The sequence below is a fragment of the Amblyraja radiata genome, chromosome 2 (genome assembly GCF_010909765.2).
Source record: "Amblyraja radiata isolate CabotCenter1 chromosome 2, sAmbRad1.1.pri, whole genome shotgun sequence".
Taxonomy (NCBI): domain Eukaryota; kingdom Metazoa; phylum Chordata; class Chondrichthyes; order Rajiformes; family Rajidae; genus Amblyraja; species Amblyraja radiata.
In genome coordinates, this window is record NC_045957.1 from 49,849,660 (window position 1) to 49,872,268 (window position 22,609).

Genomic DNA, 22,609 nt, shown 5'->3' on the forward strand with positions numbered 1-22,609 from the left:
AAATGCAGAGTACTAACCAGAATTAGCTCAAGTATCTATGACTAATCCATAAATGTTCTTCAACACTTCACCTCAACTTAAAAAAAAAAAAAATCTACCATGGCCCTTATGACACAAAGCTTAAGGAGGTAAGTGTTTTATGTTTCATGTTTGAAAGGCTGCAAATAAAAATACTATTCTTGGAATGTTATTCTTAACAGTCATAGAATGGTACAGTGTGGAAAGGTGCCCTTCAACCCACCACATCCATGCCAAACTTTTTGACCACACTAAGTCTGCTCCTAAATGTAGTGATAGTATATGAACCCATCGCGTCCTCTGGAAACAAGCCCCAGATATCGACCACTCTGTAAAAGCTGCCCTCCGCAAAATCTCCCTAAATCTCTCTCACCTCACCTTAAAACTATGACCACTTGTTTTTGATATCTCATTCATGCCTCATAATTTATACCACTAGATCAGGTCTCCCATCATCCAGGAACAACAAACACAGCCTATTCAATCTCTCCTCAAAGTTATCAAAACTAGGCAACATGCCAGTAAATCTCCTCAGTACTCTCCCCAGCACAACCATATCCTTCCTATACATAGACACAAAATGCTGGAGTAACTTAGCAGGTCAGGCAGCATATCTGGAGAAAAGGAATAGGTGACGTTTTGGGTCGAAACCCAACTTCAGTCTGAAGCAAGACCTCGAGCCAAAACGTCACATATTCCTTTTCTCCAGATGCTGTCTGACCCGCTGAGCTACTCCAGAATTTTGTGTCTATCTTCGGTGTAAACCAGCATCTGCAGTTCATTCCTGCACATATCCTTTCTATAATGTGGTGACCAGAACTGTTTACAATATTGAAAGTGCGATATAACCAGCCTTTATAAAGTTGCATTTATTTTGGGGTTTTTGGAATACTTTGAATATTGAAGGGCACATTCAAGAATTTCCAAATTGTTTTTGATAAGTACAGGTCAACTCGTCTTTGGAAACTGCAGCATGGGTTTCATTGGGATGCATCCACTCACCCATTATCTTATTGCTGCTTGTCAAATACCTTCAAGAAATTTGCTCTTTATACAAACATGTTGAAACCTGAACGAACACGTATTGGTACGACAGGTAAAATTATTATGCTCAGATGCTGTTTGAATTCCAAACACTTGGAAATTCACTGTGACAAATATTCCATTAAAAGGTATGCAATTTGGAACTTAGCTTCCATTCTCAAGTTTCCAAAGTGATACGAAAATTTCTACTGCTTGATGAACACCTATAAAAGACAGACTATTGAAGACATGTGAATCATAATGCTTTGTGCAAAACATCAATAGGGGCATAGCAAATATTCAATTCAATTCAATTCAATTCAATTTATTGTCATTTGGACCCCTTGAGGTCCAAACGAAATGCCGAAATCACATCATCCAGAACCAAGACAAATTCTTCACTCAATTTTAAGCCCACAGCATAATATTGTCCCTTATTTATCGTCAGATGGTATTTTCTGCAAGAATTTCATTGTCCTATCAGGGACACATGACAATAAACTCACTTGAACTTTTCACAACAGCTAAAAAGATGATTGTTTAAAATGCTAGAAATATTTAATCGGTTTATGCAAAGGTCATGTACTAAACCAAATAGAGTTATGCCCTTTTCTGCTTCCAACACTGGGCAAAATTAGAAAGCACTACTTGTATACTCTTTGATAAAGTTCGCCGCATAGAAAGCTGCTGTGAAAGGTTAGATCGCATGGGATCCAGAGCTAGCTAACTGCATACAGAGTTGGCTTTGTGGTAGGAAGCAGACAATGGTGGTTGAAGGTTGTTTGATGGTCTGGAGCAGGGGTCGGCAACCTTCTTCTGCATTGGGTTCAGAACCCATGTATGTGAGCAGATGACGGGCCACATCTATCGCCATAGTTAATAAATGGAGGTAATAATACATACTAACTAAATTAGTAATTAGTAATAATACATACTAGTAATACATAAATTAGTAATAACACATACTAATAATACATACTAACTAGTGTGACACGTGGTGTTCTTTTTCAGATTAGTTTTCACGTGTTTTTCAAATAGTTTTCTGCAGTTCCCAGATCCCTCGCATGCCCCGGGACTGGCTGCAGTTCCCAGGTTGGCTAGAGTGCCTCAGGACTGGCTGCAGTTCCCAGATCGGCTTGCCTGCCCCGGGACTGGCTGCAGTTCCCAAATCCCTCGCGTCCCCGGGACTGACTGCAGTTCCCAGATCGGCTAGCATGCCCAGGGATTGGCTGCAGTTCCCAGGTCGGCTTGCGTCCCCGTGACTGGCTGCAGTTCCCAGATCAGCTCACGTCCCCAGGACTGGCTGCAGTTCCCAGGTCGCCTGCGTGCCCCGGGACTGGCTGCAGTTCCCAGGTCGGTTTGCCTGCCCCGGGACTAGCTGCAGTTCTCAGATCCCTTGCGTCCCTGGGACTGGCTGCAGTTCCCAGGTCGCCTGCGTGCCCCAGGACTGGCTGCAGTTCACAGGTTGCGGAAACTAATTGAAAAAAGGTGACACCGGTGGCCCAGATGATTTTGGGTTATTGGCCGGATACGGCCCGTGGGCCATAGGTTGCCAACTCCTGGTCTGTGATTTGTGGTGTACCTCAAGTGTTAGTGCTGGGGACAATGTTGCTAATCATCTATATCAACAATTCAAATGAAAATGCACAAGGCATAATTAGCAAGCCTGCAGATGGCACCAAAATAAATGGTATTGTAGACAGTGAAAATGTAAAATTATAGTTGTGCCTTCATCAGCTGAGCAAGTGGGCCAATAAATGGCAAATAAAATTGAATTCGGTTAAGTGAAAGATGTTGGAATTTTGGAAATCAAACTGGGGCAGGAACTTCACGGTGAAGGGCTTGGGGTGTGTTGTAAAGCAGAGGGACCAAGGAGCATATGCACATAGTTCCCTGAAAGTAGCGTCACGGGTAGTGAATATATGGAAGGAGCTGCCAGAGGAAGTAGTTGAAGCAGGTACAACAACAACAACAATATTTGAAATGAATTTGAACAGTGATATGGATAGGAAAGGTTCAGGCTAATGTGCACCAAACACAGGCAAATGGGACTGGCTTAGATGGGGCATCATGGTAGATATGACCATGTTGGACTGAAAGCATGTTTCTATGGGTCTAGGAATGAACAATTTTCATTCTTAGCACTTTATGACTGTCATAAGCAAACCTTATGCATATGTGTGTTTTTACAATACTGGGTACAAAAAGTGTGACATCATACATAAAACTGAAGTTCACAAATAAATTATTTCAACTTGATTCAGGTTAATCAAAAACCCTCACAGCAGCAGTGCATGACAGGGAGATGACATGACAATTCATGAAGTTGAGAAAATGTCATTAATGAACAAAATTCCTTGTTTAACATGCGTTCCTATGCAGTTTTTTTACACTTTATGTTTGGTTTCCACCAGAACATCAGTTACACTAAATTTATAAAGTAATTTTTTTTCTGAAGCATAATAGCTTCACTTTCACCGTTTTTCAACATATAAATATACTTTCTTGCTATAAACATGGAGTATGTGACCGAATGAGAAATATTCCTGTTATCTACTGAAACGTGTGTTACGCACGTTACACAGTGTCCAAGGGTGGACACCAAAATGAAAGTAGTTCCTGTTCCTTCCAATACTTCTTCTTTTGTAATTTATTTCTCATGTTTTGAATAAACTTTATGGAAGTAATTGACCATGCATAATAAGAGACTGCAGGTACATAATTTGATGGAAATATAGCTACTGCAAAATGCTGGTGTTATGCGTGTGATGGTGGACACCAAAAATATTCACTAATTTTGGCATGCAGCAGCTTTGACAGAATCTTGATATTAAGGTTACTTTCTTCTCATAATTTCATTATCTATTGAGTCCTTCAAACCGGAACATTTTCAATCTCCCTGGGAAGTTCTTTGGTCTTAATTTACCATTGCGGTGTAACAGAGGTTACTCTAAGATAGGGTGAACACCAAGAGTAATCACCGTTACACTGTTTGAAATATGGCCATTCAGAACACTTAATGCCAAATTCATCAAAAGTTTTGCTTATTATTGTGAAACATGCCTCTGTAAAGCAACACACTTGAAAATGTTTTGAATTATAGTGAAATTAATGCAGACATTGCCTCTATTTCATTGTGTCACATTTATGGTGTCCTAAAAATTGATATTTAGATAAACTGGTTGAATTAGGGAATTAATTTAATTCCTAACTTGATTTTATCTCTACTATCTCTTGCACATTTTAGTAACAATCCCTGGAAAAATTAACCCCATACTACTTGAAACAGATGAGTTATGACATGTTTAATGTTCTGTGCTGAAATCTCTCCAGTGTTGTAAAAATACACCAATGTTTTGCAAACAGTTATTAATAGTGCAGGGCTGTAGAGCTAGAAGAATCTTGTTGATAAAACAGAGTCCAGTGAAAACCTGGTGATATGATAAATAGCTGAACAAGGTTATTCATTTGCATCTGGAATCTCGTGTCCCAAGGTTATTCATTTCAAAGATTGCTGTCACTAAGTAATTTTATGACATTATGAACAAACTGGAAGTTCAAAATAGCATAAAGGGCAGGTATGCAATGAACACAAAGAGCAAAAATGCAAATAACAATAAAGATTAGAGTTCTCGCTGATCTAGTAACTATTCACAGAACCCCCAAAACCTTGCAGCATTGGAGGAGTTCATTTGATCGAATGTCCGTAAGACCAAATAGTTTAACTTGCTCATCCTCTCCCAATGCACTCATAGAGCATGGAACCCATCATGGGTTCTGACCTCCCCACCATTGAAAGATTTACGGGAGTCGTTGCCACAAAAAGTCAGCCATCATCATCCGAGACCCACACCACCCTGGCCACATATTCATTTCATCCCTGCCATCGGGATGAAGGTACAGGAGCCTGAAATCTAACTTCCGGGTTCAGGAACAGCTTCCCAACAGCCATCATGCTATTAAATACTATTACCTCAAAGCACTGAACTACATAGACTTGGGGAATTGGTTGTGTCTTTTTGCACTATTATAGTTTGTTTTTTATGTGTGTGTTATATCATGTATATGTATATTTTATATACACGTTGATCTAATTTTGTCGTTTATTATATTGTTTCCAATGCACTATGTTTACATATGTTGTGTGCCATTGCAAGTAAAGCAATTATTTTTCTATTTGAGACATGACAATAAAACACTCTCAACATGATGCAATGGTATATCTAAAAATGTGTAAAGATGGCGGCGCCTCCCGGCAGCGGCCTCTGCATCTGTCTTTTTTTTGTCCTGTTGAGTGTATAGTTTGGTTGTAGTTTATATATTGTTCTTAGCTGTGTATATGTGGGGTACGGGGGGGGGGGGGGGGGGGGGGGAGATCTTTTAAATCTCTTCCTTGTACGGGGGACCCGACCTTTTCCCTGTCGGGTCTCCGTTGTCGGGGCCTAGCACCGTGGAGCGGCCTCCAACCTGAAGGCTCCAGACGCGGAGCCTGCGGACTCACATCGCGGAGCTGGCCGGCTTCGGAACGTGGAGAGCTGTGGTGGTGCGCGGCTGCGACCCGACTTCGGAGCTTCGGAGTCTCAAGCCGCAAGCCCTGTGGACGGTGACATCGGGAGCTCGCGGGTCCCTGGTGGGAGACCGCTTTTTGGAGCTCCCACAATGGCAACTTCTCCTGCCTGAATTGCGAGGTTGAAAACGACCCGGAGTGGGGCCTTAAATCACCCGGCGCGGCTTTAAACTTGGCCCCTCTCACCTTAAACCTATGACCTCTAATATTTGATTTTTCCATCCTGGGAAAAAGGTTCTGACTGCACATTCTATCCATGCCTCTCATAATTTGATATACTCTATCAGGTCTCCCTGCAATATCTAGCATTCAGATAAATCAATTTGTCTGTACAACTCTCTGGTTGTAGCTAAGACTGCCTAATCCAACAACATTTTGGTATACCTCCTCTGTACCCTTTCAAAAGCCTCCACATTCTACTTTTAATGACGTGTCCAGAATGGCACACAATATTCCAAATGTGGCCAAACAGAAGTCCTATAAAGCTGCATCATGATATCCTGATCCTTATATTCATTGCCCCAACCTATGAAGGCAAGCTTACCAGATGCCTTCTGGAGTACTCTACTTGTATTGCCAATTTCAGGGAGCTGTGGATTTGGAGCTAAATCGACTGTACATCAATGCTGTTGAGGGTCATGCCATCAATTGTAGATTTCCCCCTTAGATTTGACCTCCCATTTTATTTCCACCCTACTTGGTTTTCAGCTAATAATAGCTGTGAGAGGAAATATCAATAACGCAATGCACATCTTTGACATGAGAATTTGGAATGGTAGACTGTACTATACTACCTTTCATGCTGCGCTGCCATTGACGATTATGGTTGATTTACTTGTTGGTCTCAACTTCACTGACCTGACTGATTCCATAACTCCCGATATTTTTCCAATCCAAAAATCTAAACCATAATCACTCCTAACGATTCAACATATCTCTGGAATACAGGTTCAAATATGCACATGTACGACCTTTCTTTGTAGCTTTAAATATTCATATTTATATTATAACCATTTTCATTCGTTTGATTACACTTTCTCAAACCTCAGTGCATTACCATCACCTAAACCACTGAACAGACAAAAGGTTTCTTCTTAAAATCGCATCAAACATACCATGCGCTGCAATGGCATGACAACCTTATTAAAACTACTTACCACAATAATTTCATGGAGAAATTTTCTCTTTATCTTGTTACTGGTAGCATGGCAATCTTCTTTTAGTGTCTCTAGTATACATGCAACTCTTTCCGATTCACTCTCAGCTGGAGATCTGGTTATTTTATCCAGTGGGAGATCACTGTATCCAAGCACTTCAGCAAGTGGCTTCCAATTGGAAATATTATCTGTCACGATTGCACGGACAGATGAGTACATGTACGTCAATTTCTTAATAGGAATGGTAACTTGATCAAGCAGCATCTTGGTTGTAACTTTCACATCTGAAAAGTCCATGACTTGCTCCTTAGAAATCACCTTCACATTTTTGCAATGCACCAAACCAACCTTTCCACGTAAAAAACCAACATACCATTCTTTAGTCCTTGTTTGACCTATTACTTTGACTTTGTCCAACCCAAGAAGTGCAATAGTGTCTCCTTTAAAATATTCTAATAAGTATTCAATCTTTGGTTGTCTGAGCACAGGTTTCAGTGCCACTCCATACTTGATAATATTGATCTCTCTCTCCTTAAATATGCGATACTTGACAGATGATGTTTGATATGAAGAAATAGGTGTTAGCGATTCCTTGCGTTTTTGATATCGTCTTTTCACATTTGACTTGGCTGTTGGCATGGGTGTCTGGACACTGAATTGTGTTATTACATCCTGGTTGGCACCTTTAACATGAATCCCAAGTTGAAATGAATTAATTTCCCCAGATTTAGACATAGTCAATGAAAAATGTTGTCGAATTGTCCTACCCATTGTTAACAAGGTTTTGTTAATTTGCTTGTTCTGATCACTTTCCTCTACTTCATACTTTGTGTCGGTGGGAACAATAAAAAATTGGAGATCCTGTGGCCTCTCTAAAAGAAATTGATGCTTTCCCCAAAGTTGAAGAACAACCGGTGGCAAATTTTTATTGTTTTTCTTCATATCTGTAAATCTCTGCGGGATTTCATTGTGACAAAAAATTGTACAAACAGCGGTAAAAACTGGGTGAATGTGTTTGGGGCCATAAATTCCAATTGTAATCAACTTGTTCAGATAATCCCATACGGTCATTGCTGGTGGCTGAATAGCTTTTGCTTCAATTGCTGGAACAATATACATAAAATGACTCAGATTTTCCAGTTTTACTTGCATAACATCTTTGTATATATAGATATTACGCACCTTCTCAAAAGGGCCATCTTTAGCATCACTACAGAAGCATAGAGTTTCAGTCATAACTTGACTCATAGGATCAGTTTTCACCTCAGCTGTCACTTTCATATCCAAAGAGATAAAATCTTTGGAGTTGAAATTGCTCAGTTTTAGCTCCAGAAACGGGCCAATAGTAGTACAGAAATCATTATTAAGCACCTGAGGTGGTTCAATCAATGACTTAATAGCAACCTCCTGGATTTCACCAGGTGAAACATGACCTTCAGGTATATGGACACTTACGTCCGATTCAGGCAGATGAAGCGATCCCCCTTTATGGTCCATCTTACAGACGATATGTGTTTCAATAGCTTGAGTCTGCCCCCATCCAGGATTTTGACTCACTATATCTAAATCAAGGCACGATCTAGTTAATTGTCTGTGGCTCAACCATGCCATTTTGTAAGCTTCTCTGTCATTATGAAAAGATTCCAAGTTTGGAGCCATAAATTGGCTCACCGGACGATTATTTTGAGGAACAACTTCTTTGTTTGAAAAATCCAAAATATCCGATGCACTTTTCCACCTTCCATGCTGCTTTGCAAATGGTCTTCCAATATAGATTAGGTCGTCATTGTCCAATCCATCAGCTGAGGAGCCAATGGACTCTGCAGTCCTTGGATTTTCAAACAGTAATAGTGGATTCTCATTTAATGTAGGCGATGGGTTTACTATTTTACACTCACTTTCTTTGGTAATGTCATCCAAAAATGGGTTAGATCCTGACAGGCCATTCCAAAATGGGTTTGTGCTCTGAGAAACAGCATGGTTAGGAGGGTCAAATATTAGTTTATCCCATTCTTGCAGTAGATCAGGTTCTTGTCCATAAGAGATTCCTTGCAAACTGTTGTTATCTATAGATGATAAAGACAGAAATAAAATGCAGAAGAATGAAAAATATGAATGGGTACTTAAATGTCAAATGAAAAAGTGGAACACAAAGAAGACAATCAAGAGCAATAATATTCTAATTATGACTGTTTATTATGATTTATATCCAGGATGTTGAAGCTTTCATAGTCCTGGCCTATCAGGATGAATAGATCACAAATTGGTTTGTGCCAATCGAAATAGAGCCCTAGTCTTCACATAGATTAACACAGAGTTGCAGATGTCTACTGCAGGTTTGCTGAGAACACCATTCAACTGACAGGGAAGACAATATAAGCATTTTGACAAATTCTTGGGTGTAGTGAAAAAGAGGCATAAAAAACATCTAGTTCACCCACGCCCTGATTGGTACATATTGCCCCTCGGAAAAAAAAGCAGGAATTTAAATTTCTGCAGCTAAACATTCTAGCAACAGTAAATTAATCTACCCAATAAACCAGAACAGGCTTTAGAATTTATTTTACAGTGTATCATTTTCAGTACCTTTTAAAAAACCGTGAGTATTTGATGGGTTTTCATCCAGGTCAATCAGTGTTCCTTCTGACTTGCTGCGTGTATGTCTGGGAGAATGTGTTCTGATATCCATTATGATTGATTCTGCAAATAAAGTTAAACTGGTAAACATGATATTTCATTGTAATGGGCAAAATGGATACGGTGCCAAATATTTCATATCCCTCACAAGCATGTCCTATTTATTAGAAGGAGCAATCTGATATACAAACATACAACATACAAAGATAAATTCTGTTGCCACTTTCCAAGAAAACTGTTGGAAATGTAATGGTTCTTTATTGCCACGTATGCACAGTAGTGAAATTCCTTTGCGCAACCACAGATGATTGATGATAAACAAAATCAATATTTTTTGCAAAGGGGATGAGAAGCACCCCACATTACAGAAAGGTGGTAATTGAGAAATTAAATGAAATACAGATTACTTATTTTAGATCAGAAAAGTAAGATTTATTTCTAAGCACCAAAGCCCACTTTGTGCTTCTCACTGAGACGTGCCAGCACCTTTTCCTTTTAAATGTTACACTGATGACTTTTTAACATCCTTTGCTTCACCATCTCTGAAGCCTCCATTCAGTATTTCCCATTCTGCCTCTGTATCTTCCTACCATCCTATTCGGATTTCCAACATTTCAAATTCAATCTCTAGCAATCCATAATTTTATATAAATCTGTGATTATTTTCACTGAATATCTAAATCTCCAGTGTAGAATACAGAGAAGTAGTCAACGACTTTGTTGAGTGGTGTGGGCTGAATCACCTGCGGCTCAACACCAAGTTAATGGTGAACTATAGGAGGAGAGTAACACCCTTGTCCCCTGTCTACATCAATGGTGTGGATGTACAATTTACCAGGGAGTCCAAATACCTTGGAGTGTACCTGGACAGTAAACTGGTCCAGGAACACTGAGGCCCTTTTGTACTTTTTGAAAAGGCTCTGCTCCCTTAATACCTGCAGCAAGATGCTGCAGATGTTCCACCAATCGGGGGTAGCCAGTGCCATCTCCTTCGTTGCCATGTGCTGGGGCAGCAGGTCAAAGGCCGCGGACACCAATAGAATTAACAAACTCATCAGGAAAGCTGGCTCCGTCCTGGGGACGGAGTTGGATTCATGGGAGGTGATCTTGCAGGAGAGGATGATCCTCAAACTGCAGAGCATCCTGAACAACACAGCTCACTCCCTAGATGACACACTGGTCAACCTGAGGAGTACGTTCAGCAACAGACCGGTTCCACCAAGATGCAGGACAGAACACCACAAGAGATCCTTCCTTGTGGCTATCAAACTGTACAACTCCTCCCCTTTCTGCCCTGAGATAGACTGAGATTGACTCTCTCCCCCTCCCCCCCACCCCAATCTTTGCACATTCCCAATACTGTCCACTCGTTACTTTAATGTTCCATGTATTTTGTGCTTTTTTGTTTTTATGACTGTTGGCAGAGAACAATTTCCCTCCTGGGATAAATAAAGTTTTATTGTATCGTATCGTATAAGTGCCAATATACCGAGAAATACATATATTGCAATAATTTCAAGAGACTAAATTACTAACATTTTCACTTTGTAATGAATTTCAAAAGCTACAATAAAATTAGTGTAACGCATCGCTTACTAAAATATCATAATTTTTTATAAATTCATCCTTTGGGATGATAAATGGGAGATTTTTCGCATACACAAATCCCATCACTTTCAGGCTTTGAATGAACTCTTCTCATTATCATAACCTCCTATTTGACATCAGGGGTTTTGCACAATGGAGAGATTGCTTACACGATGGAATATTAAATTGTACTTTAAAGTACAAGGTGGGTATATAATTGATAGAGAGCCGAGGTAAACAAATTATATTTTGACAGGGGAAAAGTGTGCAGTAAGATTGCCACTGCCGCTAAATGAAGATGGTTAACTCTTTCTTAATTATCACGTATGAGAACCCGAGATGAACATAAGAATTAATTCAGTTTGCAGACTATACAGGATTTTGCTGCATTATAAGCCACAGCTTTCTGTATTGACAAGCCACAGACTAATAATTACTACTACTAATAATAATAATAATAATAATAATAATCTAATAACAGAATAATTACTAATATGGCTGATTTACTGACAGATGCCTTCCATATCCCCAGTGACAAAGTCCTGAGTGGTGGGAGGGCCTCGAATTTTCCATTGCCATCAAACACTCGTGTCATATATGTCTTCCCACAAAATCTCTGAAGTTTTCGACAGAATATCCGAACCATATCCCCATTCCCTGACATTCAAAAATATGAAACCATAAATTTGAATATTAAGATTATATACATTTCCAATACTGCTACTGCCAGATACAAATCAGCACATGTTCAGCAGCCATAAATATCAAGCTCTTGCAACAAGTGTGTATGCTGTGATTACACTTCATAATGAATCCAATGGAAGTCAGCAAACCTCAGCAAAAAGTCAACCGCATTTTTAGGATTTGCACATTTGCGTGAAAATAATTTCTTTGGGTGCAGCCGTGCAGAGAAATAATGAGAGTTTGACACAATGCCTGTATTTCACAGTACATTTCGACCATGCAGAATTGTTGAATATTTCAGAGTTTCAGAGTTAAATTAGTGTTTAAACCAATCACTTTTTGATATATAATATAACATGGGACACACAATGTACTATAGATTAAAGTGCAAAAAATGCAGTTTGGGAGGAATAACATCGAAAGTAAAATATAATTTATATGGCATGGGAAATAAAGTTAAATTAACTGCAAATGCTGGAAAGATTAAATAAATCCAATAAATAAAGATGGACTAAAGATGGAAATTAGCTACTGGCTATAATCTTGCATATTTACATGTAAATGTTTATTAATATGCACTGTCCATGTTTAAAAAACCAAAAAACAATAAACAAATAAACAAAATATGGAGACACTGAGCAGGTGAGGCAATATCTGTGGAGAGTTAACTTTTCTGGTCGAAGTCACTTTGTGAGATAGTAATTCTGACAAAGGTTCTTCAACTTGAACTTTCAACTTGAAGCTAAACATTTCTCTTTCTGCAGATGCTGCCTGACCTGAATTTTCAAAATTTTCCTGGCACTAATTTGAGCAAGATGAAGAACAGCAGTGCATTTTCAAATATCCTTGGAGTTGTTGGGGCAAGATGATAAAGCACTTAATTGTGTATTTTTCACTTGGATATGAGGAACTATATTAAATAAAGGGAAATGTTTAAATGCCTTGCTAAATGTTTAAATCAATAACGTTTTGCCCTCAGTGGGAGCATGCAGTACCATTCCTGACATCACATTTTGGGAAGGAGACGAAAGTGAACTTGGAAATAGTATTGTCTCGGTAAATTTCCTATTTACATTGGATTTGTGGGGTCTTCCATTCAGGTGAAAGATTAAAGAATTGAGGTTGCTCTTATTAAAATTCAAGGAGAGACAAAACAGCAGTATCTATATTACTAAAATTCTCATCTTGGCCACTTCCTGTTGCTCTGTATATTGATTTTACAAAAAATGGTACCACTTACGGCTAAAGTGGTCATCTTACTCAGAGTCCCCTCCGCTGCGCAGGACAAGAGGATTTTTCCCCTCGATGAAAAATAAGAGTTATTAGTGTTTAAAAATTGTTGAGATTCTCTCTCCTGAAGGCCACGCCCCTTCCGGAGGGACTATAAAACCCAGAAGTGTGGAGGTGCCTCAGTTCTCTGCAAGATGGGGGGAGTGAGAGGTTGCAATTCTCAGTCTGAGCTGTGAATAACACTGAACACGTCTACTAAACTGTGAGTGGTTTTACTGACCTGTCAGTGCCCTTAATCTGGTTTGAAAATGTAGTTTGAGAGTGCTAAAGCTGTGTTGCCCTTGGTTTGAAAGTGCTAAAGCTGTGTTGCCTTGTTGCCTTTGGTTTGAAAGTGCTAAAGCTGTGTTGCCTTTGGTTTGAAAGTGCTAAAGCTGTGTTGCCTTTGGTTTGAAAGTACTAAAGCTGCGTTGCCTAATTAAAGCTGCCTTGCCTAATTAAAACTGCCCTGCCTAATTAACGCTGCCCTGCCTAATTAACGCTGCCCTGCCTAATTAACGCTGCCCTGCCTAATTAACGCTGCCCTGCCTAATTAACGCTGCCCTGCCTAATTAACGCTGCCCTGCCTAATTAACGCTGCCCTGCCTAATTAACGCTGCCCTGCCTAATTAACGCTGCCCTGCCTAATTAACGCTGCCCTGCCTAATTAACGCTGCCCTGCCTAATTAACGCTGCCCTGCCTAATTAACGCTGCCCTGCCTAATTAACGCTGCCCTGCCTAATTAACGCTGCCCTGCCTAATTAACGCTGCCCTGCCTAATTAACGCTGCCCTGCCTAATTAACGCTGCCTTGCCTAATTAACACTGCCTTGCCTAATTAACGCTGCATTGCCTTCTATATAAGATTAAAAATTTAAACCTTGATCACTTCCTGTTTGCGCTTTATATTGATTTTAGATAAACGCTACCACGTACAGTTGTGAGTTTTGGCCATCTCACTCAGAGTCCCCCTCCGCTCATCAGGACACAACGATTTTTCCCATCGATGAAAATTAAAATAGTTATTAGTGTTTAAATAATATTGAGATTCTCTCTCCTGTCAATCATGCCATGAAGACTACGCCCCTTCTGGGGGGAGGGACTATAAAACCCGGAAGTGTCAGCGTGGCTCAGTCTCTGCAAGATGGGGGAAGGAGAGATAACAACTCGCTGCCTTTATTGGCCTTGCATCCTGCTTGAAGTGGTATGAAACTGCACTTGAATTTGGTGGCCTTGCATCCTGCTTGAAGTGGTATGAAACTGCACGTGAATTTGGTGGCCTTGCACCCTGCTTGAAATGGAATTTCAAGGAATAGCCGTGAGTCAACTGCCAGCCCACCAGCCGTGAGTGAGTGAGTGAGCTGCCAGCACAACAGGCTTGAGTGACTGAGCCACCAGCCCAAGAATCCATTTGGCCCACAATCTCCATACTAGCCCTCTTGAAACCAGTCCCTTCAGCGCAGAACACCCATACTAGCGCTCCAGAAAGCCCCCCCACTGTCTACCAATATTGGAATTGGTGGAGAGGTGGAATATTGTGTTGGGGGACCAGCCCTCCCGTGTGATGCTGGGAACCAACAGGTCCCACTTAGTCTAGTTTATTAATATTATACTGGCCAAGCATAGAGATAACTGCACTATGCTGATGTTATTTGGCACTTATTCTCAAGAAAAACCGTAACCTGGTTCTAAAGTCTTGCAATGAATATGGAGATGGCTGATAGATGCCTTTGTTCAAACAGTGGATCTGTTATAATGTTCAATGTTTTAACAATATTTGTTTCCAATACAACAAGAGCTTGTTTGTGTTAAGTTGTTGCTCTCCACACCAACATTTAATTGAAATATAAATTCTACCAAGGAACGAATGACACCGCAATTCAGCTTAAAATTATAGCTTATTCTATTTTTTGAGTGTGCAACCTAACTTGTGCACCATGATGGCCTTGGGCACAATGGTCCCATCAGTATCCGTTATTTGCCATGCCTACCTTTGATGGTTAACACATGGAACGACTTTCAGTTTCCGGCATAGTTTTACATCTTCGCCATTGTTTGTGTAAGCAAATTGGTCTCCTCTTTGGCAGAGAAGTATTTCTGAATACATATTTGGTTGATCCTATGCATTCCATTCACATAACACAACAACTCAGGATTGAAATTAGTGGCTGTCTTTTGCAAATATAAGATAGCACCATTCAATATATGGATGTACAAATGTGAATTTGCAGGACATAATGAAAGGTTAATAGCTTGTTAGCAAGGACAAATCAAATGGTCGACTGGATTACATGTAAAGTATATTCTGCATGAAGTATACTGTGTCTTGTTACAGGAATAGATGTGCCATGAGTAATGTCGTTCTCAGTTCCTTTGTTCTGATGGAATTTATCACAATGACACATTAACTACGTCTGCTGCACACAATTACAGGAATTTGAAAAATGTTGCTTTCTGAATAAACGACAGCTAAATCAATAAAGACATGTTTTAAGCTGGTTGCTTAGCTTTCTCCTTTATTTCCCAGACTGGACAATGTGAAGAATGCAAAATATTCTATATTATTTAAACCACTTAACTTAAAGGAGTCAACAGAGGCCAATTTCAATAAAATGTAGTAGGCACCCGAAAAGATTAATATATTGTTTTCCAATGTTTGAAGTAACATATCTACTGAGAATCTCAACAATTTGCAGATCACACAAAACATGGAATCATGGTGAGAAGTATAGTAATTACCATTAAGGGGCTATAGGTGAAGTGGCAGGCACATGACATATGATGTTTAATATAGGGCAATGCTACATTACAGGTTAGCAAGAATGAATTTTAGTTTAGTTTATTGTCATGTGTACCGAGGTACAGTGAAAAGCTTTTGTTGCGGTTAACCAGTCAGCAAAAAGACAATACGTGATTACAATCAATCAATTTACAGTGTATAGATGCATGATAAGGGAATGTATAGTGCAAGGTAAAACCTGCAACGTCCAATCAAGAATAGTCTGAGGGTCACCTAAGAGGTAGATAGTTGTTCAGCACTGCAAGTGGTAGGATGATTCAGTTGCCTGATGACAGCTGGGAAGAAACTGTCCTTGAATCTGGTGGTGTCACTTTTCACACTTCTATACCTTTTGCTTGATGGGAGAGGGGAGAAGAGGGAGTGGCTAGGGTGCAACTCGTCCTTGATTATGCTGCTGGCTTTGTCGAGGCAGCACGAGGTATAAATGGAGTCAACAGAAGGGAGGTTGGTTTGTGTTATGGTCTGAGCTGCGTCCAATTCTTGTGGTCATTGATGGATCTGTTCCCAAATCAAGCTGTGATGCATCCTGATAAAATGTTTTCTATGGTGCATCTGTAGAAGTTGGTGAGAGTTGTTTGGGACATGCCAAACTTCCTAAGCCTTCTAAGGTAGTAGAGGTGTTGCTGTGCTTTCTTGGTCATTGCTTCTATATGGGTAGTCTGGGAAAGGTTGTTGGTGAAGTTAGACACAAAAAGCTGGAGTAACTCAGCGGGACAGGCAGCATCTCCGGAGAGAAGGAATGAGTGACATTTCCGGTAGAGACCCTTCTTCAGACTTTTTGTTGCTCTTTCAGTTGTTGGGGACATTGATTCCTAGGAATTTGAAGTTTTCAACCATCTCAACTTCAATACTGTCAATGCATACAGGGGTATGTGTACCACTTCACATCCTGAAGTCGATCACTATCTCCTTTGATTTGCTGACATCGAGAGAAAGGTTGTTGTCTCGACACCCAGGACATGAGGAGAAACAATAGTGGGCAGAGCTTTATAAGAGTGTAAGAATATTGTTTTGGACCAATAGATAATTTATTATAATTTAATTATACTATATAATTCAAAGTGGCAGGGGAAATTGAGAAAGTATCTCGGATCCTGTTTTGTTTTTTTTAAATAAGAGAACCACAATAGAGGAGATGAAGTAACTCACTTATGAGATTTGTGGACTGGCTGTCTAGTAATCATGGTAGTTTAATTTTGTTTATTTATTATCACGTGTAAAGAGATAGTGAAATAATACAGTGCATGCTCTCTTGTCAAATCATATTATGCAAAAGTACAATAGATCCTCTTCTGAAAAAGCAAGCAGAGTCACCACTTTGAGCCACGTGAAAAGTCAGATCTTAGTCCAAGATATGCAATCTCTTATTATCTCACATTAAAGGCCAATGTCCTGGTGGCACTGAATCAATGAAGAGATCGGCATGGCCCATCTCGATGGTCCTTCCACCGACTGCTCCTACTCGCTCACCCAACTGCCATAGGGACTCCAGGCTGTGTGCTGCCCATCACCTCCAGCTGAGAGTGGACAAGAGCTAGCAAGAGTGGATGTTGGACCGCTGAAAAATGATACTGGAGAAGTGATAAAGGGGAGTAAAGAAATGGCTGTGGAATTGAATCCACGTTTTTTTTTTTTTTTTGCATCAATCTTCACAGTGGAAAACACCAGCAACATGCCGGAAAATCAAGAGTCAAGGGGTGGAAGTTAGTGGAGTGGCTACCACTCAACAGAAGGTGCTTGGGAAACTTAAAGGTCTGAAGTTGGATAAGTCACCTGGACCAGATGGACTGCCCCCAGGGTTCTGAAAGAGGTGGCTTTAGAGATTGTGGAGGCATTAGTTGTGATCTTTCAAGAATCACTGGAGTCAGGGGTGGTTCCAGATGAATGGAAAACTGCAAATATTACTCTGCCGTTGAAGAAAGGAGCAAGGCACAGGAGTGGAAACTATAGGCCGGTTAGCCAGACTTCAGTGGTTGGGAAGTTTTAATTATAAAAGACAAAGTTTGAGTACTTAGAAGGACACGATAAAATATGGCGAAGTCAACATGGTTTTGTGAAAGGGAGATCTTGCCTGACTTGTTGGAATTCTTTGAGGAAGTAAATAGCAGCATAGACAAAGTGGTTAACCTGGATTTTCAGAAGGCCACTGATAAGGTACCACACGTGAGGCTGTTGAAGAAGAGCCCATGATATCAGAGGGAGAATACTAACATGGATAACAGGTTGGTTGGATAGGAGAAGGCAGAGAGTGGCAATAAAGGGTCTATTTCTGGTAGGCTATCAGTGACTAGCGGTGTTCCGCAGAGATCAGTGCGGGGGCCGCTATTCTTCACTGTATATATAAATAATCTGGACGAGGGAATTGAAGGCTCTATGGCCAAGTTTGCAGATGAAACGAGCATAGGTGGAAGAGTAGGTAGTGTAGAGAAAGCATGGACTCTGAAAAAAGATGGATAGGTTGGAGAGTGGGCTGAAAAGTGGGAGGTGGAATACAGGGCCGCAAAGTGTGGAGTCATGCATTTTGTTAGTTGAATTAAAGGAGTAGACTATTTTCTAAAGGGGGAGAGAATTCAGAAACCGGAGGTACAAAGGGACTTGGGATTGCTGATGCAGGATTCCCAAAAAGTTAATTCAGTAGTAAGGGTTGCATTTATTTCAAGAAGGCTACAATACAAAAGCAGGGATGTAATGCTGAGGCTTTATAACGCCACATATGTCAGACCAGAGCCTCAGAATAAAAGGATGCACCTTTAGAAAAGATACAAGAAGGAATTTCTTTGGTCAGATTTCTTTGGAATTAATTGCCACAGACGGCTGTGGAGGCCAAGTCAATGGATATTTTTATGGCGGACATTGACAGATTCTTGATTAGTAAGGGTGTCAGTGGTTATGGGGTGAAAGCACGAGAATGGGGTTGTGAGGGAAAGATAGATCAACCGTGATTGAATGAGGGAGTAGACTTGATGGACCGAATGGCCTTATTCTGCTGTTGGAACTGCTGTTGGAACTTCACTATGGGTACCAGGGTCACCATGTCCCACTTCTCAAGCCAATTATGGAATGTTGGGATGCTTCCGAGTGAGTAGAGAGTTCATAAGCTATTCACATACATCAACTTTACCGTTCATCTTCCACCACCACCACCATCTTGAACGATGTTCTGTGGCTCATCCTTCATGGCAGATTCTAGCATGTTTTCACTGCTCTGAGACTCATGTGACTTTGCACCATCCATTCAAGATTTAACCTTGTGACTTTTACTTCTTCTTATGTAGCACAATGTGCTGGCTTTTTCACCAACTTGCCTGGGAGGAGAACTGCCTCATGCTGTTGACAAACTGTTCTGAGGCAGGGCCCTTTTGTTATGCCACCTCCCCACTCTTCATTCAAATGTACAGAGAACAGGTATATTTAAAAAAGGAACAGGGTAAATTAGATCGGGAGCTCATAATACGTTTTGGGGAAATTCTGAAGAACAAATTCTAGAGACAACCAGAGCAGACTTTCCCACATCTGGTGTTGTGCAATGAGATAGGATTGATGAATGACCTCATTGTGAATTCTACCCTAGGTACAATTTTGGTCGCCTAATTATAGGAAGGATATCCACAAAATAGAGAGAGTTCAGAGGAGATTTACTAGAATGGTGCCTGGGTTTCAGCAACTAAGTTACTGAGAAAGGTTGAACAAGTTAGGTCTTTATTCTTTGGAGCGCGGAAGGTTAAGGGGGACTTGATTGAGGTTTTTAAAATGATGAGAGGGAAAGACAGAGTTGACGTGGATAAGCTTTTCCCATTGAGAATAGGGAAGATTCAAACAAGAGGACATGACTTGAGAATTAAGGGACAGAAGTTTAGGGGTAACATGAGGGGGAACTTCTTTACTCAGAGAGTGGTAGCTGTGTGGAATGAGCTTCCAGTGGATGTGGTGGAGGCAGGTTCGATTTTATCATTTAAAAATAAATTGGATAGGTATATGGACGGGAAAGGAATGGAGGGTTATGGTCTGAGTGCAGGTAGATGGGACTAGGGGAAAGTAAGTGTTCGGCACTGACTTGAAGGGCCAAGATGGCCTGTTTTCCGTGCTGTAATTGTTATATGGTTATATGGTTATATAATGATCTGACTGAATTTTACATTAATGAAAGGAATGAGTCTAAGACTACTATTTTAAAAAAAAGGCAGCTATGATGACATAGAAGCAGAGATTGCTAACGTGATCTATCAGATTAGGTTAATCGAAACATGGAGGGAAAAAAATTAAATGAGATCTTCAGAATACACAAAAAAGATAAATTCCAACAAGAAAGAATATTCCAATCAATGAATTGGAGTTGACTCCAAGTCATTGATAAATATTTTCTGAACATTCTGAAGAACTGCAGATCACACACAACACGATGTGCAGTACAATTCATAACTGCAACAAGATAAGTGGCAAGTCAGAATATTAAAAAACACAGCACCAATAATTGAAATATTAATAAGGAAGAAAAAGATAAAATGTGATGAAACTCAGCACAAAAAAAAATGGGAGATCATTGATCTTTTTTTTTTTAATGTGTTCATCGTATAAAAAGTGAATCCAGGGGATTAATAATGGAAAAGATGGATATAGCGGATTAAGAGCTCAATAAATAAATAGGTATTTAAAAGGCATCTGGAAATAAATTGCTAGTAAGATAGTTAATGTATTGGGTTCAATATTCAATAAATCCCTACATTTGGAGAAATTATCTTTGGTATAGGTTGTTATTGTCACATGTACCAAGATACAGTGAAAACACTTTGTTTTGAGTGCTATCCAGGCAAATCACATCACATTACTACATTAGGTAGTTAAAGGGAATATAAACATAGTGCAAAATATAAGGTTACAGCTACAACAAATAATAATCTAAAATGTGTAGGGAGACAGAAAGCAGAAAGGTACAGGCCAGTTAGCTTAATATATACCATAAGGAAAATGTTAGAAGCAATTATTGAAAACATTAACTCAATGGAAACATAAGATCATGAGGAGTTTTTAAACAGTGTGGATGTAGAGAGGATTATTTCTCGTGGGAGAATCTAGAAAGAAGGGTCATGCTTGCGACAGGCCTTCTTTCTCAGTCATGGGTCCCTGGAACCTTCTTCAAAGGCTGGGGAAGTAGAATCGCTATATATTTCTAAGGCAGATGTTCAGATATTCTTGATAAGCAAGTGGGTGAAAGGATATCATGGGTAGATAAGAAGGCAGAATTGGAATTCCAATCAAGTCATAATCCTATTGCATGGTGGGGCTAGATCAGTCAAGTAATCTATACCTGCCCATATTTTCCTGTTTGCTTGGAATTTTGTACACAATCAGCACCAGGTGTGCCAATCATTGGCTAATCTGCTCAAGCATTGATCCCAATTTTGTGTATGCCTAACTGGGAAAGCGAACATAATATAATTATTTATTGTTTTGGGAATTGAATACAGAAGGCAAGAACTTCTACAACTGGAGCACTATGCCCAAATGGTCTCCTTATTTAAGGAAAGTAATACATTGGAAAAAGTTCAGTTAAGATTTATTACACTAATAATTGATTAGTCTTCTGAAGAGAAAAGATTGGACAGGAGAGCTTGTACCTGCTGAAGTAAAGGAGATGCTGTAAAATTCAGCAAGTAAGGCGCGATCTGCAGAAAGAGAAATAGTCAACATATGGGTCTGCAACCCTTCATCTGAATGGGAAGAGAGAGATGCAAGTGAGTTTTCAGTAGGAGAGAAGGCAGAGGATGGATATGCAGAATGAAAGGAATGCGAGTGGAAGAAACAGTGAGTGGAAATGGCTTCATGGCAATTGTTACCAGTAAAGTAAGCTTCTTGGTCTGTATAATGAGTTGTTAATACTAAGCATGTGGGACCTGCATGGCAGGCCTGGTTTGCACACGCACAGGGTTTGAGAAACAGAGACACCATGAGTTCAAAACAGAAAATGGGAAGTGTAAGAAAAATTCAGCAATTTAGGTAGCATCTTGGAATCTGTTGGATTTTTTGAAATTTAAAAAATATATACATTTTCATTGAAATATAAAATCTTACAAAGGAACCAGACAAGCTGACCATGGGGAGGATATTTACTCTTGTGGGAGAATCTAAAACTGGGGGCCACCAAGGGACCATCCACTTATGACACGCTAAATGAAGGAAGCAGAGTATTTGAATATTTTTAAGACCAACGTAGATGGATTACTTGTTGGCAATGGGGAGCATGGCTACTGTGGATAAACAGATATATTGAGATGATGTTACAATCAGATTAGACTTATTTGTGTGTGCATGGCTATAAAATACTGGTGCTGCCACAACAGAAGTAGTGTATCCAATTCTGGCCTCCGCACTTTTGAGAGGAAATGAAGGCCTTAGAAAAGGTACAGATTAAATCTATTAAATTATTCCATGGACTTTTTCTATGTATAGACTAGAGACACAGGCATTGTTTTTCTTGGAACAAGGGAGGATAAAACGGAAATTGCTGGGTGTAGTTATAACAATGAAAGACCCAGGAAGAGTAGATGATGAGCATTTGTTTCTGCTGGCAGAAGGGACAGGAAGCAGCAAACACAGAACGATGACGACGGCCAAAAGACAAAAAAAAAATCAAAACCAACAGTGGGTACTTAGAATCTGAAATACACCATCCGGGTAAGTAATATTGGCAGATTCATGTATGTTGTTTAGAGGGAACTGGGTAAATGTTTGAAAGGTAAATATTTTAGGACAATGGAGGAGAGAACTTGATTGTTTAAGAAGGAACTGCAGGTGCTGGAAAATCGAAGGTACACAAAAATGCTGGAGAAACTCAGCGGGTGCAGCAGCATCTATGGAGCAAAGGAAATAGGC

The 22,609-nt window shown here is 40.0% G+C and overlaps 1 protein-coding gene across 1 annotated transcript in view; it reads right to left on the reverse strand.

Moving 5' to 3' along the window:
* macc1 (MET transcriptional regulator MACC1) overlaps positions 1-22,609 on the reverse strand; it is a 46,393-nt gene that overhangs the window by 7,681 nt on the left and 16,103 nt on the right. Inside the window, exons 3-4 of the mRNA XM_033046048.1 lie at positions 9,352-9,465; positions 6,766-8,831 (exon numbers count right to left, since the gene is read on the reverse strand). Of these exons, the coding sequence (XP_032901939.1) occupies positions 6,766-8,831; positions 9,352-9,454 (2,169 nt within the window). The 5' untranslated portion in view covers positions 9,455-9,465. The remainder of the gene's footprint in view (positions 1-6,765; positions 8,832-9,351; positions 9,466-22,609) is intronic.